The sequence below is a fragment of the Penaeus japonicus genome, unplaced genomic scaffold, assembly GCF_977035675.1.
Source record: "Penaeus japonicus unplaced genomic scaffold, GWHDUDI00000001_assembly GWHDUDI00000034, whole genome shotgun sequence".
Taxonomy (NCBI): Eukaryota; Metazoa; Arthropoda; class Malacostraca; order Decapoda; family Penaeidae; genus Penaeus; species Penaeus japonicus.
The window spans coordinates 20,449,031-20,471,530 of record NW_028234436.1 but is presented as its reverse complement, the minus strand read 5'-3'; the positions used below and the strand labels follow the sequence as shown (position 1 = coordinate 20,471,530).

At 36.6% G+C, this 22,500-nt stretch overlaps 3 protein-coding genes across 3 annotated transcripts in view; 1 reads left to right on the top strand and 2 right to left on the bottom strand.

The window, feature by feature from the left end:
- Positions 1 to 4,640, bottom strand: part of LOC122262228 (uncharacterized) — a 7,238-nt gene extending 2,598 nt beyond the window's left edge. The window contains exons 1-3 of the mRNA XM_086531031.1: positions 4,632 to 4,640; positions 3,780 to 3,982; positions 932 to 1,093 (exon numbers count right to left, since the gene is read on the bottom strand). Of these exons, the coding sequence (XP_086387157.1) occupies positions 932 to 1,093; positions 3,780 to 3,982; positions 4,632 to 4,640 (374 nt within the window). The remainder of the gene's footprint in view (positions 1 to 931; positions 1,094 to 3,779; positions 3,983 to 4,631) is intronic.
- A 1,746-nt stretch (positions 4,641 to 6,386) lies between these two features.
- nclb (PWP1 homolog no child left behind) lies at positions 6,387 to 16,050 on the top strand. The gene is made up of 12 exons (XM_043030193.2): positions 6,387 to 6,450; positions 7,973 to 8,065; positions 8,477 to 8,535; positions 9,415 to 9,815; positions 11,213 to 11,401; positions 11,786 to 11,899; positions 12,714 to 12,888; positions 13,131 to 13,289; positions 13,709 to 13,823; positions 13,959 to 14,049; positions 14,338 to 14,571; positions 15,130 to 16,050. The coding sequence occupies exons 2-12, from the start codon at positions 7,988 to 7,990 to the stop codon at positions 15,360 to 15,362; spliced, it is 1,848 nt and encodes a 615-aa protein (XP_042886127.2). The 5' UTR covers positions 6,387 to 6,450; positions 7,973 to 7,987; the 3' UTR covers positions 15,363 to 16,050.
- Positions 16,051 to 17,619: 1,569 nt separating this feature from the next.
- LOC122262225 (uncharacterized) overlaps positions 17,620 to 22,500 on the bottom strand; it is an 8,099-nt gene continuing 3,218 nt past the window's right edge. The window contains exons 3-5 of the mRNA XM_086531030.1: positions 20,675 to 20,749; positions 19,199 to 19,325; positions 17,620 to 18,372 (exon numbers count right to left, since the gene is read on the bottom strand). Coding sequence (XP_086387156.1) covers positions 17,716 to 18,372; positions 19,199 to 19,325; positions 20,675 to 20,749 — 859 coding nt within the window. The 3' untranslated portion in view covers positions 17,620 to 17,715. The remainder of the gene's footprint in view (positions 18,373 to 19,198; positions 19,326 to 20,674; positions 20,750 to 22,500) is intronic.

The following is a 22,500-nucleotide window of genomic DNA, read 5'->3' as shown; positions in this document are numbered from 1 at the left end:
TCATCATTATATTGTAATTTCTATCATTATCATTATCATGGTTCTCATCATTATAATCTTTATAATTTTGATTAGTGTCAATGCAATTATTATCCTTATTACTATTATCTTCACTAATATCAATACTATGATCTTATCATAAATATCAATACAATTCTTGTCAACATCATATCCTATCGCATTATCATCATCCTATATATATTATATCCTTATCATTATTAACATCACTATTAATTATCACTATTATCATACCATGTTATACCATCACTAATATTACTACCATTATTATCATCAATGTTATCATCATTATTATCATTATCATGATTATTGTCATTATCATTATCATTATCATCATCGTCATTGTTATCATAATCATCAACATCATCATCATCATTACTATTACCAATATCACTGCGTTTACCCTTATTATTAGTATTAGTATTAATATCGGTATCATCAAAATTATCATCATTATTATTGATAATATTGATATTATCATTATCATCAGTACCATCATGATCATTACTATTATCATTGGCTTTATCATCCTTAACATTACTATTGTAATTATCATCATCGTCATAACCATTATCATCATTACCATTATCAATACAAATTCAGTAATACAATTAGTAATATTGATAAGCAGAAGAATGATGATAATAACAATAATGAAAATAATTACAATGGCAATGAACACAATAGCACTAATTTTAACAACAACAGCAATAATAATAAAGATGATGATAATAATAATAAAAATAATGATAATAGCAATAATAGCAATAGCAATAATGATAATAATAACAATAACGATAATGATAATAACAATAAGATTGATAATGAAAATATCAATAACAATAATAACAATAACAACAATAATTATAACAATACCAATAACAGCATCACAAACATCAACCCGCAACCTCACCTCTGGAAATAGACAGAGCGAAAATCCCTTTCTTCGGCAGGAGGTAAGTGCGGTGAAGAGTTAGCTGTAAAGCCCGAGGTCCTAGCAGAGGGCCCTACGGTAGCACTTTCATCCATTGCCGCTTGATCCCGAACGAGCCATTGGTACATCCCGCGTTCGACTCTGTTATAGGTTTTGTGTATCATAATATAGAAAGTAGTGATGGAGAACAGAAGGTATGAATGATAAAGTTGGTGTGTTTGTAGAATCGATTGGGTCATCGTAAATTCATGTAGATGGATGGATGAGAATAGCCTGAAATAATAGATTGCAGAACGTTTGTGGTAAAGCTGAGAATATTAAGTTGAAATGTGCTTGGAAGAATATCAGGATAAACATTCGGGAATTAATGAAACTTATAACAGAATGAAGAATAATACAAGGTAAATAAGTTGCAGACGAAAGTTTTTGAAAAGTTAGATGGAGAGATCCAAGGAGGATTAATTAATGAGCAATGTGGAGGCGGGGAAGGTCGTGGCAATGGTACCAGCGTAAGAGAAGATTAGAAGAAGCTATTTGTAGAAAATAACAAGCAAAGACTTAACTGCGAAAAAAGTGAAACAGTGATGTACGATGGTTGTTTTGTAAGATATTAGCTAGGACAAAGCAAGGTAATCTAGCTCATTTGAATGTGATACGATGGATATATGTATATTTGATACTATATAAGCGAGGTAAAAGTATGATACTAGAGAATGAGGAGGGGAATCTGTTAAGGAAATTTAAATATCACCTGCGAGAAACTACAAGACAAGAAAATACAAACAGGAAATTTTGTTCGAATGATCAGGTCTGACCAACTGAGAGTTCGGTGAAAGAAAGGCACACATAAAGACATTGGAAATATCAACGGATGGCATTTGAAGTACGAGAAAAATAAGAGATTACAGAGTAAAGTTCATACCAATGGTATTTAGATGCACTGGTGCTGAAATGGCAAAAAAAAATAATTTTAGTGAATCAAATTGAAAAAGACGAGAGAGAAGCAAAAGACCTTTGTAATGAGAGGTTAAAGACTTTCCTATAATAAATTGGACTTTTTACAGGGAATCTTTACTGTGGCTGAATTTATAGTACAATATTTGTTTTTTGTTTGTTTGTTTGTTTTTTTTAGGGGGATAATAGCGTACCAACTATTTTAGAATATATTCCATTTAGAATATTGTTTGGAAATAAAGGTTCAAATTACTAAGAGAAATGCTTAGACTATAAGGTTGTGTTAGACAAAGGATCAAATTAGCCAGATGAAAAGTATATCATTTGAAATTATATAATTAGTAATGATAATAACAATGAGCATGACAGTAAAGACAACTTTAACTAGATGGTAAAAAGAATAATAGTGAAATTACCAATCGCAATATTTGTATCAATAAAATCAGAAACAATAACAACAATAATAACATTATAACATTAATTAAGAGTAGCAATGATAATAAATCACAAAAGACAAAAATCACTCACGATATTTTATTCTGAGGGTCAATAAGGTTGAAGTATTCCATAGGATCATTCTTCCTCACACGAGTCACAATGGGCGTGGGCGTATTCCACTGGTCACCCCTGAGTGGGTGGAGAAGAGCTGCTGCCAACCTCGCACCGCACCATCTTCACGTAACCTCCCACTTTGGCCCTTCTTGGTAACGGTTGATCGTGTCTCGAGGAACCCACCCTACGCCCCGAACTGTGTGCGGCGAGAGGGTGGGGGGGTGTTGGTTTTGGTGGGTGAGGGTTGGTGTGGTGTGATGGGTGGTGTTTGATTTGTATGTGTTTTTTTTAATTGTTTTTGATGGTGTTGTTATCATGTTTTTTTATTTCTTTATCAGTATCAATCTTAAATGTATAATCAAGAGGAACAATTATCAATAAAATCAAAAACAATAACAACAATAATAACAACATAACATTAATTAAGAGTAGCAATGATAATAAATCACATAAGACAAAAATCACTCACGATATTTTATTCTGAGGGTCAATAAGGTTGAAGTATTCCATAGGATCATTCTTCCTCACACGAGTCACAATGGGCGTGGGCGTATTCCACTGGTCACCTTGTGGGTGGAGAAGAGCTCTGCCAACCTCGCCGCCCATCTTCACGTAACCTCCCACTTGGCCCTCTGGTACGGTGTCTCGAGGAACCCACCCTACGCCCTCGAACTGTGTGGGCGGAGAGGGTGGGTGGGTGTTGGTTTTGTGGGTGGAGGGTTGGTGTTGTGTGATGGGTGGTGTTGATTTGTATGTGTTTTTTTTATTTGTTTTTGATGGTGTTGTTATCATGTTTTTTTATTTCTTTATCAGTATCATCATAAATGTCTAATCAAGAGGAACAATATCAATAAATCAAAAACAATAACAACAATAATAACATTATAACATTAATTAAGAGTAGCAATGATAATAAATCACATAAGACAAAAATCACTCACGATATTTTATTCTGAGGGTCAATAAGGTTGAAGTATTCCATAGGATCATTCTTCCTCACACGAGTCACAATGGGCGTGGGCGTATTCCACTGGTCACCTTGTGGGTGGAGAAGAGCTCTGCCAACCTCGCCGCCCATCTTCACGTAACCTCCCACTTGGCCCTCTGGTACGGTGTCTCGAGGAACCCACCCTACGCCCTCGAACTGTGTGTTTTTGATGGTGTTGTTATCATTTTTTTATTTTTTTATCATTATCTTCATAAATGTCTAATCAAGAGGAACAATATCAATAAAATCAGAAACAATAACAACAATAATAACATTATAACATTAATTAAGAGTAGCAATGATAATAAATCACAAAAGACAAAAATCACTCACGATATTTTATTCTGAGGGTCAATAAGGTTGAAGTATTCCATAGGATCATTCTTCCTCACACGAGTCACAATGGGCGTGGGCGTATTCCACTGGTCACCTTGTGGGTGGAGAAGAGCTCTGCCAACCTCGCCGCCCATCTTCACGTAACCTCCCACTTGGCCCTCTGGTACGGTGTCTCGAGGAACCCACCCTACGCCCTCGAACTGTGTGTTTTTGATGGTGTTGTTATCATTTTTTTATTTTTTTATCATTATCTTCATAAATGTCTAATCAAGAGGAACAATATCAATAAATCTAACCAATATGAAAACATTTCTATCTATCTTTCTCTCTCTCTCTCTCTCTATATATATATATATAGTATATATATAATTATATTTCTTTTTTTCATTATATATTTATATATATATATATATATAATATATATAATAGTATATATATATATTATATATTATATATAATATATTATGGTGTGTGTGTGTGTGTGTGTGTGTGTGTGTGTGTGTGTGGGTGTGCTGTGATGTGTGTACACACACACACACACACACACACACACACACCACACACCTACACACACACACACACACACACACATATGTATATATATATATATATATATATATATATATATATATATATATATATATTTATATGTATATGCATGTATATATATATGTATGTATGTATGTATGTATGTATATGAATATATATATATTTATATATTCATATGTATATATTATATATATATATATATATATATATATATATGACTGTGTGCGTGTGTGTGAAAGACTTTAAATGAATTCACTCAATGTATTTATCGTTTCTTACGCTTTAGTTATGACAGCATACTTCAGGCATACCGAATATGCACTAAGCACTAAGCATTAAGCATTACTTCACTTCCTTCTTAGGACTGGAAGCCTTTCACTGCAAGCACAACCAAGTGGCGCTATGAAAGGCAGGCTGGGGTCATTTGCTTCTCTGTGCGTGACCTAGATATTTCAGTATTTCACTTTGTCATCGATCATGGCACTGCCCTGATTGCAATGATATTTTTTGATTCACGTGATGGTCTTGATGTTTATACACATGTGTGTGTGTGTGTGTGTGAAGGCATATATATATATATCTATATATATATATATATAATATATATATATATATATATATATATATATATATATATGTGAGTGTTGTGTGGTGTGTGTAGTGTGTGTGTGTGTGTGTGTGTGTGTTGTGTGTGTGGGGTGTGTGAGTGTGTGTGTGTGTGTGGTGTGGTGTGTGTGTGTGGGTGTATGTGTGTGTGTGTGTGTTGTTGTGTGTGTGGATGGTGTGTGTGTGTGTGTGTGTGTGTGTGGTGCGTGTGTGGTGTGCGGTGAATGTATGTATGCATGTAAAGGCGTATATATATATATATATATATATATATATATATATATATATATATATAATATATATATATATATATTATATATATATATTTATTTATTTATTTATATATGTGTGTGTGTGTGTGTGTGTATGTGTGTGTGGTGTGTGTGTTGTGTGTGTGTGTGTGTGTGTGTGTGTGTGTGTGTGTGTGTGTATGTATGTATGTATGCATGTAAAGGCATATATATATATATATTAGTATATATATATATATATATATATATATATATATATATATATATATATATATATATTATATAATATATATATATATATATATGTATATATATGCATATATATATGTATATGTATATATATATATATATATATATATATATATATATATTATGTTTTTGTTATTGTGTTATTGTTTATAATTGTAAGTTGAGTCATGCCTAAACATTTTTACTTTTCTATGACTAAAATGTTCCATCACAGGTTACTTGGTGAGGAAATACTTATATATTAAATATATGTAAATTATTCTAGTATCTATTCTCATTAAATCTTTACAGATAATCTTTTATTTTTTCGTTTCCACTCAGTGTACATTCCTTACAAATATTAGAAAAGTTAATATCCTGATGTAAAGTGAAAGGAAAATTTTACAAATGCTCCAATATTTGACATTATCCTCGTCTTTACACAGGCCAAGAAATCAGTATACTATATGACCAATTCCTTACTCACCTTTTTACGCTTAATAACTTCTCTAAAAGTGTCCCTTTATATGTTAAAAAGACGGAAAATCTTCACTACCTTTACAATGAAGAGAATTATGAATGGCCTTCCCAACACATTGCCATGGTAACAGCGTCTGACCCACGCGTTGTCATGACAACAAATTAAATATCCACGTTCTGAATTTAAAAATAGCATTATCGTTTTACTAAAGTCAATAAAATGCTTCTTAAAAATATGGGTGTTTTTATGGGTTATCACTGTATATAGTTATCAAGTGATAGATAAAAAGCACCCATATTCTGAGTATTAATATCATTCATCATATTCTAACTAAATCTTTAGTTCTTTTATTACTACAGTAACCCTAAAAACTCCACTGAATGATATTAAAAAACATACAACCTATCCTTCTAGTTTTTATCTTCAAAATAAAACAAATACAGCTATTTTTAAAGGTATATAAAGATACCTTTACAACAATGCGAAAATAATACTGGAACCATCAGCTGTTTTGACAAGGATAAACACGTGTGGAGAGAAACGTGTTCACATCGTATGTATTATTTTTCTCTAATAACACGTTTACGACTTTAATTGTTCTTTAAGGGAGCTATACTAAAGCATTAAGACCTCTTTTATGTGTAGGGGAGATGTAGAGTCTGTGGTATTTTAATTCTGTATTTAAATATGTTATGATAAATGTAAACAAAATTCTCGCAGTTGCTTTCCAAATGGGACTTTTTTTCTCCTTATTGCATTGTTTATCTAAATCCACTTGAAATTTACTGTAATTGGAGCTCTGCAATAGCATTTGATTCAGAAGTCCGTGTTGCATATGTTAACAATTTTTTTTTGTAGAGAAGCATTTATGGTACCGGTAGTTCTAGTCACTGAATAATAATGATAATAATTCTGTCTCTTTTATCTGGAGGGGCTGTCATATTGGTAGTGTGCTGTAGTAGAACAATCTAAAGAATATTTTTTATGAATTATCAATGGCATGCTTCTGCCTTTGGTGCCTCTCTTTGCATGGAATGAATATGTCAGCATCTAAAATGGCCATTGATCATGAACCTTCTATTAAGATTCGTTTGCAGTTTCAGTTAGTTGTCTGTAGTGCATTTTGCTATAGATAAGGTAAATAGTTCATGGAATCAGTAGACACACTTTTCATCTGTGACATTACCATTTTGTCTTCCGTAGCTTTCAGATGCCAGTCTTTGCGCATGTAGCTTTAGCAAGATGAAGTGAGCATTTCGATTTGTTAGTTGAAATGTAACATGACATATGCAAGCAATTGCCGTAGCTTCTTCTCCGCTAATGCAACGACAAATGCAATAAACCTACATTACATATATCTTGGCAATTTAGGGCTTAAAGCTCCAAATAGAGGCTCAATAGCATTCACTAAAAAGAGATTGGTGCATTAGATGGTTTCCATGGTATAGTAGTATCATATTAAGAATATACATGGCAAACAATACCTCAGTACCAGAACTGTTAAACAATTGCAAAAAAATATAGATTTTTTTGACTAGTACTTAGGATGGGCACTTGTGGCACCTGCTCGGCACCCCTGATAGTTAGATTCAGAGCAGGGCAGCTTCATCTGACATCTCATCGCTTTTCGTGCTCTCGTTTACTTGTTTTGATACTAGAAACATATTTGTGTTTGTCATTTTTAGCTGGTATTCTTGTGGTTCAAATTTGAGAATGTTCTATTTTCTGATTTGCTTTTTCGATATGCAATTCCTGAGACTGATGACTCTGTTATAGTGTAATTTTTTCTCATGATGTTAGCTGAAATCTTTTAAAATGTTATCAACTTCTAATTTTTATTACTATTATTGTAGTAGTATTAACCCTATGACGACGGTGCGTCACTCGTTTGACACAGCTAAACTCCCGATGCCGGGGCGTCATGCCAGTGTGACGATTTCAATGCAATATTGCAATCGCCCGGGTTAGGGGTTTTCGCGTAGCGCGTGCTCTGTCGGGAAAGGGTTAACAACTTTTTTAATGTTACAGAGATGAAATGAGCCAATCAGTTTATTTCTTAATTTGCATCATTTCAGAAAAACGACAGCACAATGGAGTCAGACCAAATGAGTTTTATTACGTGCGCAGCGTGGGTGCCGAAAGGAGTGGCCAAGAGTAAGCCAGACAAAGTAAGTCATGTTCATCTTTTATTGCCGTTTTATTATGTATATCTGTCCAGTTGTCAGTGGCTGTCTATTTACGTCTGTCTGTCTTTTTCTTTCTGTGTTTGCAGACTCTCAGTCAATGGTCTTTCACTTCTTTTTTTCTTTTCTTTTCTTTTTTCTTTTTGAGTATATATTTGCACATTGGCAAATATGCAAATATACATGTTTTTTTCTCCTCTTTTCTTCTTAGCTGACAAAACCTTTTAAGAAATATATGATCATGTATGAACATTATTATTTGTTTAATACTTTTTTTAAGACTTCTCATATTCATCAAAGCAAGTTCATATATCCTAATCATTATTGACATTTGCCAATAATTATATTTGAATTATTTTAACGGAAAAATCACAAACTAATCTTTATATGTTTCAGGTTGGAGTCACACCTGCAGAATTAGCCAGAATAATCCACGAAACAAGAGGAAATCTCGAGTAAGTTTGCGTCACACTTTTACAGATTCATTCGTATGACTGACAGATTTCTTCAAATTACAGCTGCCATGTTTCTTTTGATAGTGGTGAAATTTTATTTTTCAACATTACAGTCACATTTCTTTAGCCTACACCCAAAGACTGCAGTGTTTTATTTATTTGCATTATTTTTTTTTTCTAGATTACACAACTTTCAGAGGGTTTTTTTTAGTTAGACAGTATTTCTGGTCTGGATTAGACACTAGCTAGATATCTTTAGATTTAATAGAGATAAGATTTTTTTTCTTCTTCTTTCTTTCTTTCTTTCTTTCTTTTTTTTTTTTCCAAAAGACAATTGAAATTCTTTATATGAGATGGCAAGACATTCATACTTAATATTTTCCCTTTGAATTCAATGTAAAGTTGTTGTTTTTTATTGGTATTGTTATTTCTTCTTTCTCTCTTTTATCTGTATCAAAGTTCTCAGATAAGAGGGGGGAAAAAAATCAAAACTTCATGTTAATTTAGGTAAGTCGAGTACTCTCTAACTAACATTTTTTCCTCTTCTTTTTCCCTTAAGTAAAAGTGAATATGCTGGCAGGGCAGGGGATTAAATGCCCCTGTGTGAGCATGCCATGAACCATGTGTTAATGTTCATGTTATCTTTGAAGATATAAAAGAAAAGAAACCTTTGGCAAGCTGGCATCTCATAGCAATGTGTCTGGGAGACTAGAGAGTGCCAGGAACCAGAGCCATCCAATCTTATAGGCTTTTAATTTAATTATTTAAGTATGCACAGGATAAAGCATTAACTATTTTGAAAAGATAGAATTTAACAACCTTTTATTTCTTATTTTCTTCTTCTTCCTTTTCTTACACCCATTCTTCTTGCCTACACAGAGAATTGGATGAGGAAGAGGAAGCCTCCGATGACGGAGAGAATGAGGAAGAAATGGAGGGAGATGATGATGATGATGAAGACGAAGATGAAGATGAGAAGGAGGAGGAGGAGGGAGATAACAAGGAGAACAAGGAAGTAGTTAATGAAGAGGAGGAGATAGAGGATGATGAAATAGAAGCAGAGGAAGAAGAAACAGAGGAAACCAAGGAAGGCGAACCAATGGTCGAGGAAGCAACCATGGCCGAAGTACCCGAGAAGGAGGAAGGGTTGAGTAAAAGCCAGAAGAAGAGGAGAAAAAAGAATAAGAAGAAAGAGCTCAAAAAGAAACAAGAAGAAGACAAAGACGACGAGGATGACGTGGACGATATTCTCAACTTCGACGACTATGATAAAGACATGGGTGTGTATTTCTGTCCATGTTAACCCTTTCAAAAAGGGTGTCAATACGTATATGAAGTATTGTGGCTATAACAGCACTAGCTTTAGAGCTACAGGGTTCCAAATTCAGTTTAACCCATTCGCGCCAGTTGACTTGCTATCACGTTCAGTGTTTTTTTGGGTCAAACGTCGGTGACAAGATATTTGGTCAAGGCCGGCGTGCCGGGTGGACGCCCATGAATCCTGAGGCATTAGGCTTATGTGTTCGAATACCCCGGTATTCCGACCACTTAGAGCCAGAATAGCCCCAGTGGGAATGGGTTAAACCTTGTTTTGTGACTGATTTATGGAAAAATGTCATTTAGGGTAGTTTGCGCTGCCTAGAGGGTGGAGAAAACACTTTCCCCATCCCTCTAATTTTTAACTGATGCTACCAGCTTTGTATAACAACTGGTTTGACTGCTAGTTCGGTAGTTACACGCACCGTCACCAAATGTTTGAGTTGATTTGGTTTAACCCCTAAAGGTCTATCAAAAACTGGTGTCCTTTTTTCCCCAAAGTTTTTATTCATTATGAATGGGAGGTTTGATGTGTATATTAACATTTCTAGCACTGTTTGGCAACTCTCCTCAAGCCACACCCACTATATCAGCCTCAAATCACCATGTCCCTCAGAGGCCCCTCTCTGCCTCGGTTAATCAGAGTGCCGTGTTCCCTGCCTCTTTCTGCTTGTGAATGGAGTGTAGTGGGTGTGAAATGTTAATTCTAGAGCTGTATGGCATATTTCATGCAGGCTAACATCCCCTCATCCATCCATTCCACCCTCCCCATGTCATACGCTTACAAAACAAATAATATAGTTGCCTTATGGTAAGTCATTTTCATTGTGTCTAAATTGTGTATTTTTAGAGATCAGTGTTTTTTTATTATGTACTGTTTAGTTGTTTCTTTTAACCAATTCTTCACTATTTTTTTTTTTTTTTTTTTTTCCTCACCGGATCACCTAATATCACGTCATGGGAATATTTCACTCCTGCCAGATGTTGTCCTGTTATGTCATGATCTGTCCCTCAAAAGATATGGTTTACATTGCTATGTCTGTATATAATCATAGGAGTCCCATTTGTATAGACATTTTTATAATCTGGTGAATATAATGTAAACAGTTACAAAAACGTCCTGTTATCACCCTGTTGAATTGGGTGGGTGGAAAGTGCTCAGAGAGGCACAGCTCGACATCGCACCAGGAGGGATCTCGCACTTTGTCACTGTGCCCACTTGGTATCTAGCCGGCAGGAGCAGCATTAGACAAATATAAGCCCTGGCGTGAATGGTTCAAGGGTTGTGGCCAGAAATTACAATTTTCTCCTTTTTCTTCATCCTTTTGATAGAAAATAACTTCCATTCTCGCTTTTTCAGACAACACTGCCCAGAAGCTATCACTGAGCAACATTGCAGTCTTCGCCAACAATGACGATGACCCCCACTTGACTATCAAGGATGCTGATAACAAGGACAGTGACGATGAGGATGAGGTCATCACGTCGGGCGATAACCTTGTGGCGGTCGGCCATGTTGATGGTGATGCAGCCATCTTGGAGGTTTATGGTGGGTCTTGTCCTGTGTGCTTTTTACTTTCTTTTTCTTCACTTTTTTTCTTGTCTATTTCATCTCCTTTTTTTTTCTTTCTTTTCTTGTCTTTTCCCTTTTTTTCTTCTTTCCTTTGAATCTTCTTTTCTTTTTTCTTCATAATTCTCTCTTCCCTTTATGAATCCTCCTCTTCTCTCCCCCTTTGTTTTTCACATAGACCTGCAAAGGAAATTCAGCACCTTTTCTCTGTATATTACTGAAAAAACTGAGTAATTGTATTCATAATTAGAAATATATATATATAGAAATATATATTTGTATATATATTTATGTGTGTGTATGTATGTATGTATATGTTTATGTATGTATATATACTAATCACTTAATTTTCCCTCTATGCAGTATACAATTCAGAAGAAGGCAGTTTCTACGTCCACCATGATATCCTCCTGCCAGCCATCCCTCTGTGCATGGAGTGGATGAACTACGATCCCGGAGATGAATTCCTCAGACCAGGTGAGTTGCATCGATTATGGTGGCTTTGTGTCGTGTTGAGAGCTTTTGTGTCTTTTGTGGCACAGTTCTTTGTTGATTTGTTGTTGTTGATAATGCTTGATTTGTATCAATATTTTTGAGGGAGAGTTTATATATAGGATGGACTTTCATCTGTTATTTTCCACTATCCAGTATTTCTCAAGTTAAACTTAGGTGATAAGTAGAAGAGACAACCTCCCCTTTATCTTAAACACTGGCTGAAACATCTCATCTACCATCCTTCTGATTAATTAATTCACTTCACTTACACCTGAAGAACCCTTTCTACAAGTTATGTAAGCACAAAGATATTGCTTGTGATAGATCAGTTGGCCAGGCATTTACACCTATTTCTAGAGAAAAATACAGTACTGCTATGTCTTATGTCTAGGTTTATCCTAATATGACTATTGATATGTTCACTATGTATTAATGTATACTTAGGAAAGTTACCAAGGACTATTGTGCAAACCATTTAACCCATTCACGCCGGGGCCGTTCCGGCTTTGCTTGGTCGCAATACCGGGGTTCTCGAACGCATAAGCCTAACGTCTCAAGATTCTTGGGCGCACAAGCCGCGAGCCTGGGTTGCCCGCTCGCTCTACCCGAGCACGCGGCTTCCCCTCATAGCTCGTCCAGGGCGTCTGACGCAAAAACCACAATGGGTTAAGGGATAGTTTTTATGATTATTTAAGTTTATACATTGAATATGTTATAAATATATTTGTCAAAATCAATTCAGTGTCTTCAACATTTCAAGCGTCCGACAGAATTCAAATTCAGTCTCTCACTTCAGGCAATATGCTGGCCATTGGAAGCATGTCACCTGTGGTTGAGGTGTGGGACCTCGACATAGCCGATTCCATGGAGCCGGCCTTCGCCCTCGGTAAGAAGGGAAACAAGAAGAAGAAAATTAAAGGTGTTGGACACAAGGATGCGGTGCTTTCCCTTGCCTGGAACACACATGCAGAGTGAGTCCATTCAGGATGTGTTGGTTGGTGTGAAATTTAGATTTTTATTCTTTTCATCTTATTCTCTACTATTTATTTATTTAAGATTTTATTTTATTATTTATTTTTCCCAATTTATCCTAAAGTGTTATTTTACTTTTCATACTTATTCTTCTTTTAAACCATCAAAATATAAAAAGAACACAGTTTGAAACGCAGACGTCCTCCCGAGCCTCTCAGCTCACGTAACATCCTTCTTCCAGGCACGTGTTAGCGAGCGGATCAGTCGACCAGTCAGTCATCCTATGGGACATGGAACACGGAACAGTCGCCCAGCAGATGAAGTGCTTTAAGGAGAAAGTCCAGACCATTAAGTGGCACCCAACAGAAGCACACACACTACTCACAGGAGCATGTGACAAGTAAGGGAGAAAGAGATCAAAAGAAAGAGAGTGACGGGGTCCATTTGATGTTTATTCATGCTCAGGGGAAGAAATGTGAGAATTGTACTTATATTCAGAAAAATGTAGATTTTGATGTGCAGATTCCAAAGGTTCGCCTTCTGTTTTAAGATTTTGTTTCATTTTGTTTAAGTTTTTATTTATAGTTTTTTTTTTTTTTTTTTTTTTTTTTTGGGGGGGGGGCAATTTGCAGTTGGGTAATAAATTGTGAAAAGATGCAGAAAGTTTTTGTATACTGGAAAATTTGTGGGACTTCAAAATGTTTGTGCTTTTCGTGTGTCTTTCATAGTTCTTCTCTATAAAAAACACAATGTTTTTATCCCATTCTTACTCCTTTTCTTTATCTTCTCTAATCCTTTTTTCTCTCTCCAACCAAACAGCAAAGTGAGATTGCTCGACTGCCGAAGCAGCGACACATTCCAAGCATGGAAAGTGGACGGAGAAGTCGAGTCAGTGGTCTGGGACAAACACAATGAGAATCCTTACGTATTTATGGTAAGAAGGTTCAAGTGATATTTTTTTTTATGTGAATATTTCTTTCTTCTGAATGCTGTGTTTAGTGAAGATTTTTGTGAGGAACTCTTATCTTGTCTTTTTTCTTATTTAGAATGTGTTTTTTCATTGCAACAGGCAAGCACAGATGCAGGCACAGTATATGCTTTTGATGGAAGAAAAGAAAAGCCTCTATGGACTTTAAGTGCGCACCACAAGTCTTGTACAGGTAATAGTTCAATTTTATTGTTGGTAAGAGTTACTGAAAGGTTGACTCTTTTGTCTTTTAGATCTATCTCCCTATCTTTTTATCTCATTTTCTCTTTCTCTCTTTCTTTCACTCTTACTCTCTCCCCCCTGTTCCCCTGTTCCTCTGTCCCTCTCTCTCCCCTCTCCCCCTGTTCCTCTGTCCCTCTCTCTCCCCTCTCCCCTCTCCCCCTGTTCCTCTGTCCCTCTCTCTCCCCTCTCCCCCCTGCTCTGCCTCCACTACTTACCCTTCCCTCTTCCCCCCCCACAGCACTGAGCATGAGCCCCACCTGTCCTGGATGCCTGGTGACCGCCTCCATGGACGAAACGATCAAGGTGTGGGACGTAGCCTCGGGCAAGCCAGCCATGGTGGAGGAACACAAGATTAACCTCGGTGTGATCCACTGCCTGTCAGCCTGCCCGGATTGGCCCTTCGTCTTCTGCATGGGCGGAGACAACAAGGAGAACAACTTCAAAGTCTGGGATATCAGGAACTCTGTCAATGGTGAGTAGGAGGGTGGTTTTGATTTGGTGTGTGTGTGTGTGTGTGTGTGTGTGTGTGTGTGTGTGTGTGTGTGTGTGTGTGTGTGTGTGTGTGTGTGTGTGTGTGTGTGTGTGTGTGTGTGTGTGTGTGTGTGTGTGTGTGTGTGTGTGTGCGTGTGGTGGTGTGTGCGTGCGTGCGTGCGGTGGTGGTGGTGCGTGCGTGTGTGTGTGTGTGTGTGTGTCTCTGTGTCTGTGCGTGTGTGCATGAGTGAGTGAGTGCGTGCATGTGTGTGTGTGTGAGTGCGTGTGTGTGTGTGTGTGTGTGTGTGTGTGTGTGTGTGTGTGTGTCTCTCTGTGTCTGTGCGTGTGTGCATGAGTGAGTGAGTGCGTGCATGTGTGTGTGAGTGCGTGTGTGTGTGTGTGTGTGTGTGTGTGTGTGTGTGTGTTATATTTGTTTGTTTTACTTTTAATGAGTATTTGCTTACATCATTTTCCATACTTATCCACAATGTATCTATATACTCTCAATGATTCATACATGGAATCAAATATCACATTTTCCCGCATTTCCCCCAATTAGTGCGCACGAGATTCTGCCCTCGTATGGGTATGCCAACGGACGAGGAAATGGAGACTGAAGCGGCAACAAAAGCCTTAAGTAAAGTGAACCTCGAAGATGATGACAGTGTCCAGGTGGTGTCGGGGAAAATGACCTCCCCTGGTGCTGCTGCACCGGATGCTAATTCTAAACCCAAAGTCAAGAAATTCCACAAGAAGAAGGGAGGTCATCTAAGTAAAAAGAAGAGATGGTGAACTCATTATTTATTATTATTTGACGGCCATTATTCGCGTATTTGTACGGTGTGGGGATGGAGGGAGGGGGGTGGGGGTAGATTTGGACTTCTTGAATTTATTTTTATTCTTTCTTTTTTTTATAAATACCTGCACAATATCAGAATTGAATTACATAACATCTTAAAATAACTATCAACCACACTGCTCAACATTTTCATATTCTTGTTGAATTGTTAGATATTACTTCTATAAAGCTTCATTTTGTTATCTGTTATGTGAATGCCACAAGATTATAAATTCATATGTTTTACACACAAAATGACCATAGTTACAAAAGAATCAATTAAAGGACTTATGAAAAAAAGTCCTATTTACGTTCTTATATATTATCTTATAAGAGACTTTTGCGAGTAACTTTCGGTGCAGGATTGCTGTAAATACATGATGAGTAGACGAGGAATTGTGTAAATGCAATTGTTTTGGAAGCAATTGATCTTCTTTTGCTTGATGTTCTCAATGAGATGCAGAATCATAGCTCAAGTGTAAATACAGAAATCTTTGTTTTTCAAGAGCTATCTTTTGTTTTTTTGTTTTTTTTATTTTTCTTTGATCTTGTCATTCTAGAATATTTTCATTTGGTCCTGTTGATGCTAAGGATGTATTGTTGTTTTCTGAATAGTTGAAAAGATAATAAATATGAAATATCTGTTGTTTTTTCTAAAGCTTCCTTCCCATATTTCTTTTAAATATAATTATTTCATTAAAAGGCATAGAAGATTCATAATTGAATAAAAAGAAATACAGGTGAAGATTTTACATTTTGTTCTCTCTCTGTCTATTGTTTAAGGCAGCATGTATCAGGTTTTCCTTTCTTTTAACAAAACGAAACAAGCGTGGAAGAAATGAGAAAAGTTGTTAAGAGGTTTTGCATTCCCTTCTGTATTTTGGTATCATTTCATTCTGTCATTTCATATTTTTTTGACGGTTTGGTTTCTTGTGTTCCAGGTCAAATTGTATGTTTCTTTTCATACTATGGTAGTGTTTTACTGCCCCAGTTTCATTTCCTATGTTGTCCATGTTTCCTGTTTCCTTTGTTAGTTTTTTGGGGGGTTCAGATCATCACACTGAAATTCTAAAGGAAAAACACTATCACATTTAGATATAATAACATTCTTTTGGCCATTTGACAGGAGATGCTTCATGTGAACAGATTTATAAATAGAAATTCAATGTCACTTTTTCTTACTGGGATTTTACATATCTTGCAAACTTTCGCTTCAAATATACATAATCTTTGATTGATATAGTTCGATCTCTTTATATGTAATGAGTCATCTTTTTAAACATTTCTTTAAACATATGTTGAAAACTTGTATCTTCGTTATGTTTCAAATTTATTTGGAAATCGCTTGTTTAAAAAAATAAAATAAAAAATAGAGAAACCGAACAACCTGTAATAGATAAAAGTTTGACTGACAGCTTAGAGTGTGAAAGTTGCATCTTAACTCTTAAAAACATGGTAAATAAGATATCGACAAAAGGTATCCAAGATTTATTTTCTTAATTCTGCAACAACATAACGGCCCATATGTGTTATTTACATGTAGTTCTATCTAGCCATGTTACATTCATATTCATTATCTTTTGGTCAAGAGTAGAACACTGTTGTTTCGTGTTGATCATATTTATTCTTTATTCGATGTTACACGTTTTCTTCTCCGGAAGAGTCATGCTGTCAGTTTGATCTTTATCTTAATTATGACTTGTAGAAGTATCTTTTTTATCACATATTTAGCAGGCACGCACGCACGTACGTGTACACACACACACGCATACATACACACACACGCATACATACACATATACACGCACACACACATATACACATACACATACACACACACACACACACACACACACACAAAAAAATGTATATACTACTACTCTCTAAGTCAAATAATACATAACACTTCAAAACTCAAGAATCAAAACATGGACAAGAAAGTCTTGAGTTTCAATTTTCACAAACACACATTCCTGAAAGTCACGTGTCAAATTCCAAGCCAGTGGTGGATTCAGAATGATACAAAGGGGGCAGGGGGTCGCTGAACAAGAGACCATAATTATAGCTAAGGGATCTGAGGGGCTAGCGGTAGTAGTCCTTAAGTAGGGGTATCGGAGTCATTTTTCAATTATTTCTGAGCTATGGTTCTTTATGTTAATGCTGTAAACATGCCTAGTAGTAAGAGAGAGAATTCTATTATGGGCGTGCTGTCCCCTCCCTCTGTCTTGATCTACCACTCTTCATAATACTGGCAAAAATATAGTCATTATAGAAAGAGATACTCCGAGTCTTTACTATCGCCTTCGCTCATCCCTTGAACCACGAAACTAAATTCTTCCAAGCTGACGCGAATGGCCGCCATCTTGACGTCTTGAAGGGGTGTCTCACGCGGTCTTCGGAATGCGTCGGATCACGTGACTTGTGATGGCGGGGGGGCACGATGCGTCCGAAGCAACACGTGACCTGACCTGGCACCTCGCAGCGTAGGCTCGTCTTCACCGTCACCTCAGGAGGCCCGTCCATTTCCGACCACCGCGAGAGGCACTGGTCGCGGGTGGAGCACGAGCAAGCACTGGGTCTCCCTCGGCGGTCGCTGTCCCTCGGGGGATTCTTCGCGGGGAGGAAGCCGATTGGAATCATGGTCGAGGCGTCTGAAGCACCCGGAACACCTGAATCGTCGGGATCACTCGAAACACTTGAAGCAGTTGAAACGTTTGAAACAGGTGCCGATGACACGTCAGCTGACTGCGAAACCTCGTGTATGCGACTGCTTTTGCTCTTCGCCGTCGATATTCTCGTATCAAAAGGTGTCAGGTGAGACGGTTTAGTCCTGTTGACGTCACCGGCTGTCGAATTTCGGTTCCGATGGTCGACCGGCTTTTGGTTTCTGTCGATGGCCCCCGACAGGTCGATGAGGGTTTCCCGCTGACAGCAGTACCGCGTCAGGAAGGGGCAAGGGAATCCCTGCGGTGGAGGGAGAATTTTTTTTTATAGATAAGTATCTGCATTTTTGCGTGTTTACAAACTGGCCGAGAGAGAGTGAAAGTTATAAGGAAAACAAACCTGACAAATGATTACACTTACATACATATATGTGTGTGTGTGTGTGTTGATAATACAATTACAGCATAATAATAATGGTAATAGTTATAATATTCTCAAAATGGTATAATGGTAATGATAATAACAATTATAAAGGAAAATGTCATTATCAATAATAGTAGTAATAATGCTAATGTTACCTATGATCAGAAATTACATTGTTAAATATTGATAGATACACTAAACCGATATGACGAGACTTGTCTATATCTATTTAGTATTCACATCTTTTAAACAGTTACATTTCCTAAGGAAATGTGTAACAACCGATAGTTTTTCAAAAATTAATAGTTATTAGCTACACATAAAAGTAATTTATACGAGAGTCACTCTCACTCACTCACCCCCACCCACGCACTCAAGCTCTCTCACTCACACTCATTCACCCTGACTCACTCACCTCCCCTCAATCACTCACCTTTTCTCACTCACTCTCTTTAGAGCCAAAAGACAAAAAATCAACCACTTGTGAACCACGTGTGAATACAAACACACACATGAACCGTTTAACGAACCACTAATGAACCACGTGTGAATACAAACACACACAAACCGTTTAATGAACCATTCGTGAATACACAAACACATGAACCGTTTAACGAACCACTAATGAACCACATGTGAATACAAACACAGATGAAACGTTTAACGAACCACTAATGAACCATTGGCGAATCCCTGAACGTACCCTTGCCTTGAACACCGAGTCCTCCATGATCTCGATGGGGCAGGGGCGAGATCGAGCAACACACCTGCAGGAGTCCCCGTCCACAATGCGAAAGACTCCTACGATCCTGGCGAAAGGATACTCGGCGCTGGAAGAAAGGAAAACGAGTGAAAGGTCGACTTTTCGGGGGACGAGAATGCTCAGCTTTGGCCGAAAAGAGCGGGAAGAAAGGACGTAATATTTGAAGAAAAATGTGGGCAAGATACTCAGAATTGGAAGAAAAGGGAGGATAATGCTCAGAATTGGAAGAAAATGGAGGGAAATATTCAGAATTGGAAGAAAAGGGAGGATAATGCTCAGAATTGGAAGAAAAGGGAGGAAAATGCTCAGAATTGGAAGAAAAGGGAGGATAATGCTCAGAATTGGAAGAAAGGTGAGGAAAATGCTCAGAATTGGAAGAAAGGTGAGGAAAATATTCAGAATTAGAAGAAAAGGGAGGAAAATACTCAGAACTGGAAGGAAAGGGAGGAAAATACTCAGAATTGGAAGAAAAGTGAGGAAAATACTCAGAATTAAAAAAAAAAGTTTGAGAGATACTAACCATTAGATGAAAATGTGAAAAGGTAATATTTTTCATACAATAAATACAAGCAACGATTGGGAATTGACAAGCACCATTCAAAAGAAATATGAAAACAGTGAAAAAGAAATATCCGGTATGAAGAAAGTGGGAAATAGAATAAGAAGGAACACCAAACAATAAAAAAATAATAGACATAGTAATGCAACATGAAATGGTAAAGAAAAGAACAAAATGGGAAATAATTTCAAAAAGGGTGATATATATACAATATGCACTATATATTCTGTAAAAGATTTTCCTTAGTCCTCTCTCAATATTAAGTATTCGTTTCCGCTTGCTTAAGGAGAGGAAATAACTTAGAAATTACAGGTAAAGATAAAAGCAAATAGCATTGCCAAGGAGAAAGTGAAAGCTATTCTGTGGTATAGTACAGTACTGTCCAATTATCTATTTATGTGAGAGGTACAATTACAAAACAAAAGAAAATCGCGAAAAAAAAGATGTTGGAACTTTTAAAATGAAATCTATTGTTTGGGATTTTCTGAACACAGTAAGTGAATAATTCTTTAAAAAAAAAGTTTTCAGATTTCAAGATTAAAATTATGGCAATTATCTTTTTTTTTTTTTTCTTGGACTTTCGCGGTTCGTCTTCCTGTTACTTTCCTGACTATCTATCTATATATGTCTGTCTATTCATCTATCAATATACATACACATACAGTTCCTTAAATAGTATTATTCACACGTTCATACAATCTACCAAAAACAAAACAATTTCACTGTTGAATACAAAGCACATTAAAGTATACACGAAGATAAATATCCGAGTGTGTGCAGACATATACCATATTTAAAGCTAAATAACACGCATGTATTACTCATTCCTAAAGAAAACAAAAATAAGGGATACTTACACATCATAATACTGTTGACTGAGCGAAGGGAGTCTGGGGTAAGAGCGGGGAGGGTGTGCGCTCGCAAGAACGGCCCTGAAATACGGAGTTGTGATGAATGGTGATGGTGATAATGATATTTATTATAATGATGGAAATGATGATGATGATGGTTGATGGTGGTGGTGCTGATGGTGGTGATGATGATGGCCATCGTCATAACCATTATCATCATCATAATGATTATGGTGATAATAATGATAAACATTTATGATAATTCTATCAGTGTTATTGTTATTATCATTATTATCATTGTTCTTATCATCATTATTGGTATCATAATCATCATTATTATTAGCAATATTGATATGAATGATATAATGATTCTGATAATGATAATAATTATGATAACAGTATTATTATTATTACAATTTTAATACTAATGATTACTATTGTAACAGTATTAATGGTAATGATAACAATGATGAAAATAATTATGATAATAATAATAATGATAATGATAGATCATCATTATTATCGGTGCTATTATTGTAATGATAAAAATGTGAAGTGATACTGATTATGGTGGCGTAATGGTAATGGTAGCAATAGCACTAGTGCCCATATGGTGAATATAGTGACAGACGATGATAAAGATAATAAGTGTCATGTCATGGTTATGGTGATGATAATCATGATGACTGTCATGTCATAGATATGTTGGTAGTGATCATATCAAGTATGGTGATAATGACTGCCATGCCATAAGTATGATGATAATGATGACAGTGAAAATATTGATAAAACTTCTAGACACAAGCGAAGAAATAGAATTAAGAAAAAGAACTAAAATGAGGAAATAGGAGAGAACAAAAAACTATAAGGAATTATGAAGCATATCACAACTTAACAAATATCATACTTGTCATGAACCTCACAGGTAAAAGTCCGATAATAATGAAAGTCATATGAATTATTTATATTTCCAATTTTCGAAATATTGTCCTTTCAAATTGATAAAAAGAGCTCAGGTATATAGAGAGAATGATAACGAGCTAGTCAGATCATTTAGTGGCAACAAGCATTGTGTTAACTAGCTTTACAAGTAGTAATTTCACATAAAAAATGGTAAAAATACAAAATAGCGATGGTTGAATACTTACCAGGTAAGTAGTATTGCCGTAATCATTGTCTTTATCTATTTTTCCCTTATTCAATAAACACAATAGAGCAAATGGCAACCGTAAATAGAAAGAAACCGTAGAGAGATCAATAAAAAAAAATCAAGTTAGATTAACAGATTAAAAAATAATAATAATAATAAAATAGATCACACAATTCACAGACAGCAAAGAAAGTGACTACTGAGGAAGGACAACAAGAGTCCTCCAGTCCTTACAAGTCACAGGTCAAGGACAGACTGGCTGCCTCTTCATTCTACGGTCAGCGACCCTTTCCTCCTCTCCGCTATCACCCCCTCCCCCCACCCCCCTTCTTCTCCAATGCCCCCTCCACCTCATCTCTGTTGCTCCTCTTCCTCTTCCAGTCCCCCCCCCCCACCCTTTCTCCTCTTTCCCTCCCCCCCCCTCCTCCTTTACTCTTCATGTGGTATAAAGCACTGTCCCACCCCTCTCCTCTCCTACCCCTGTGGTATTCAGCACTATCCCAACCAGTCCTCCTCTCCTATCCCTGTAGTGCTCCACTTACACCCCCCCCCCCATCGTCCTCCTCTCTTCCTTCCTTCTCTTCACCCTCTGGGGCTTAGCGCCTCGCCATCCTCTTCTTCCTTTCCCCTTTTCACTATTTTCCTTTTTCCTTTTCAGTAGTGTTCAGTAACTCCCACCCCT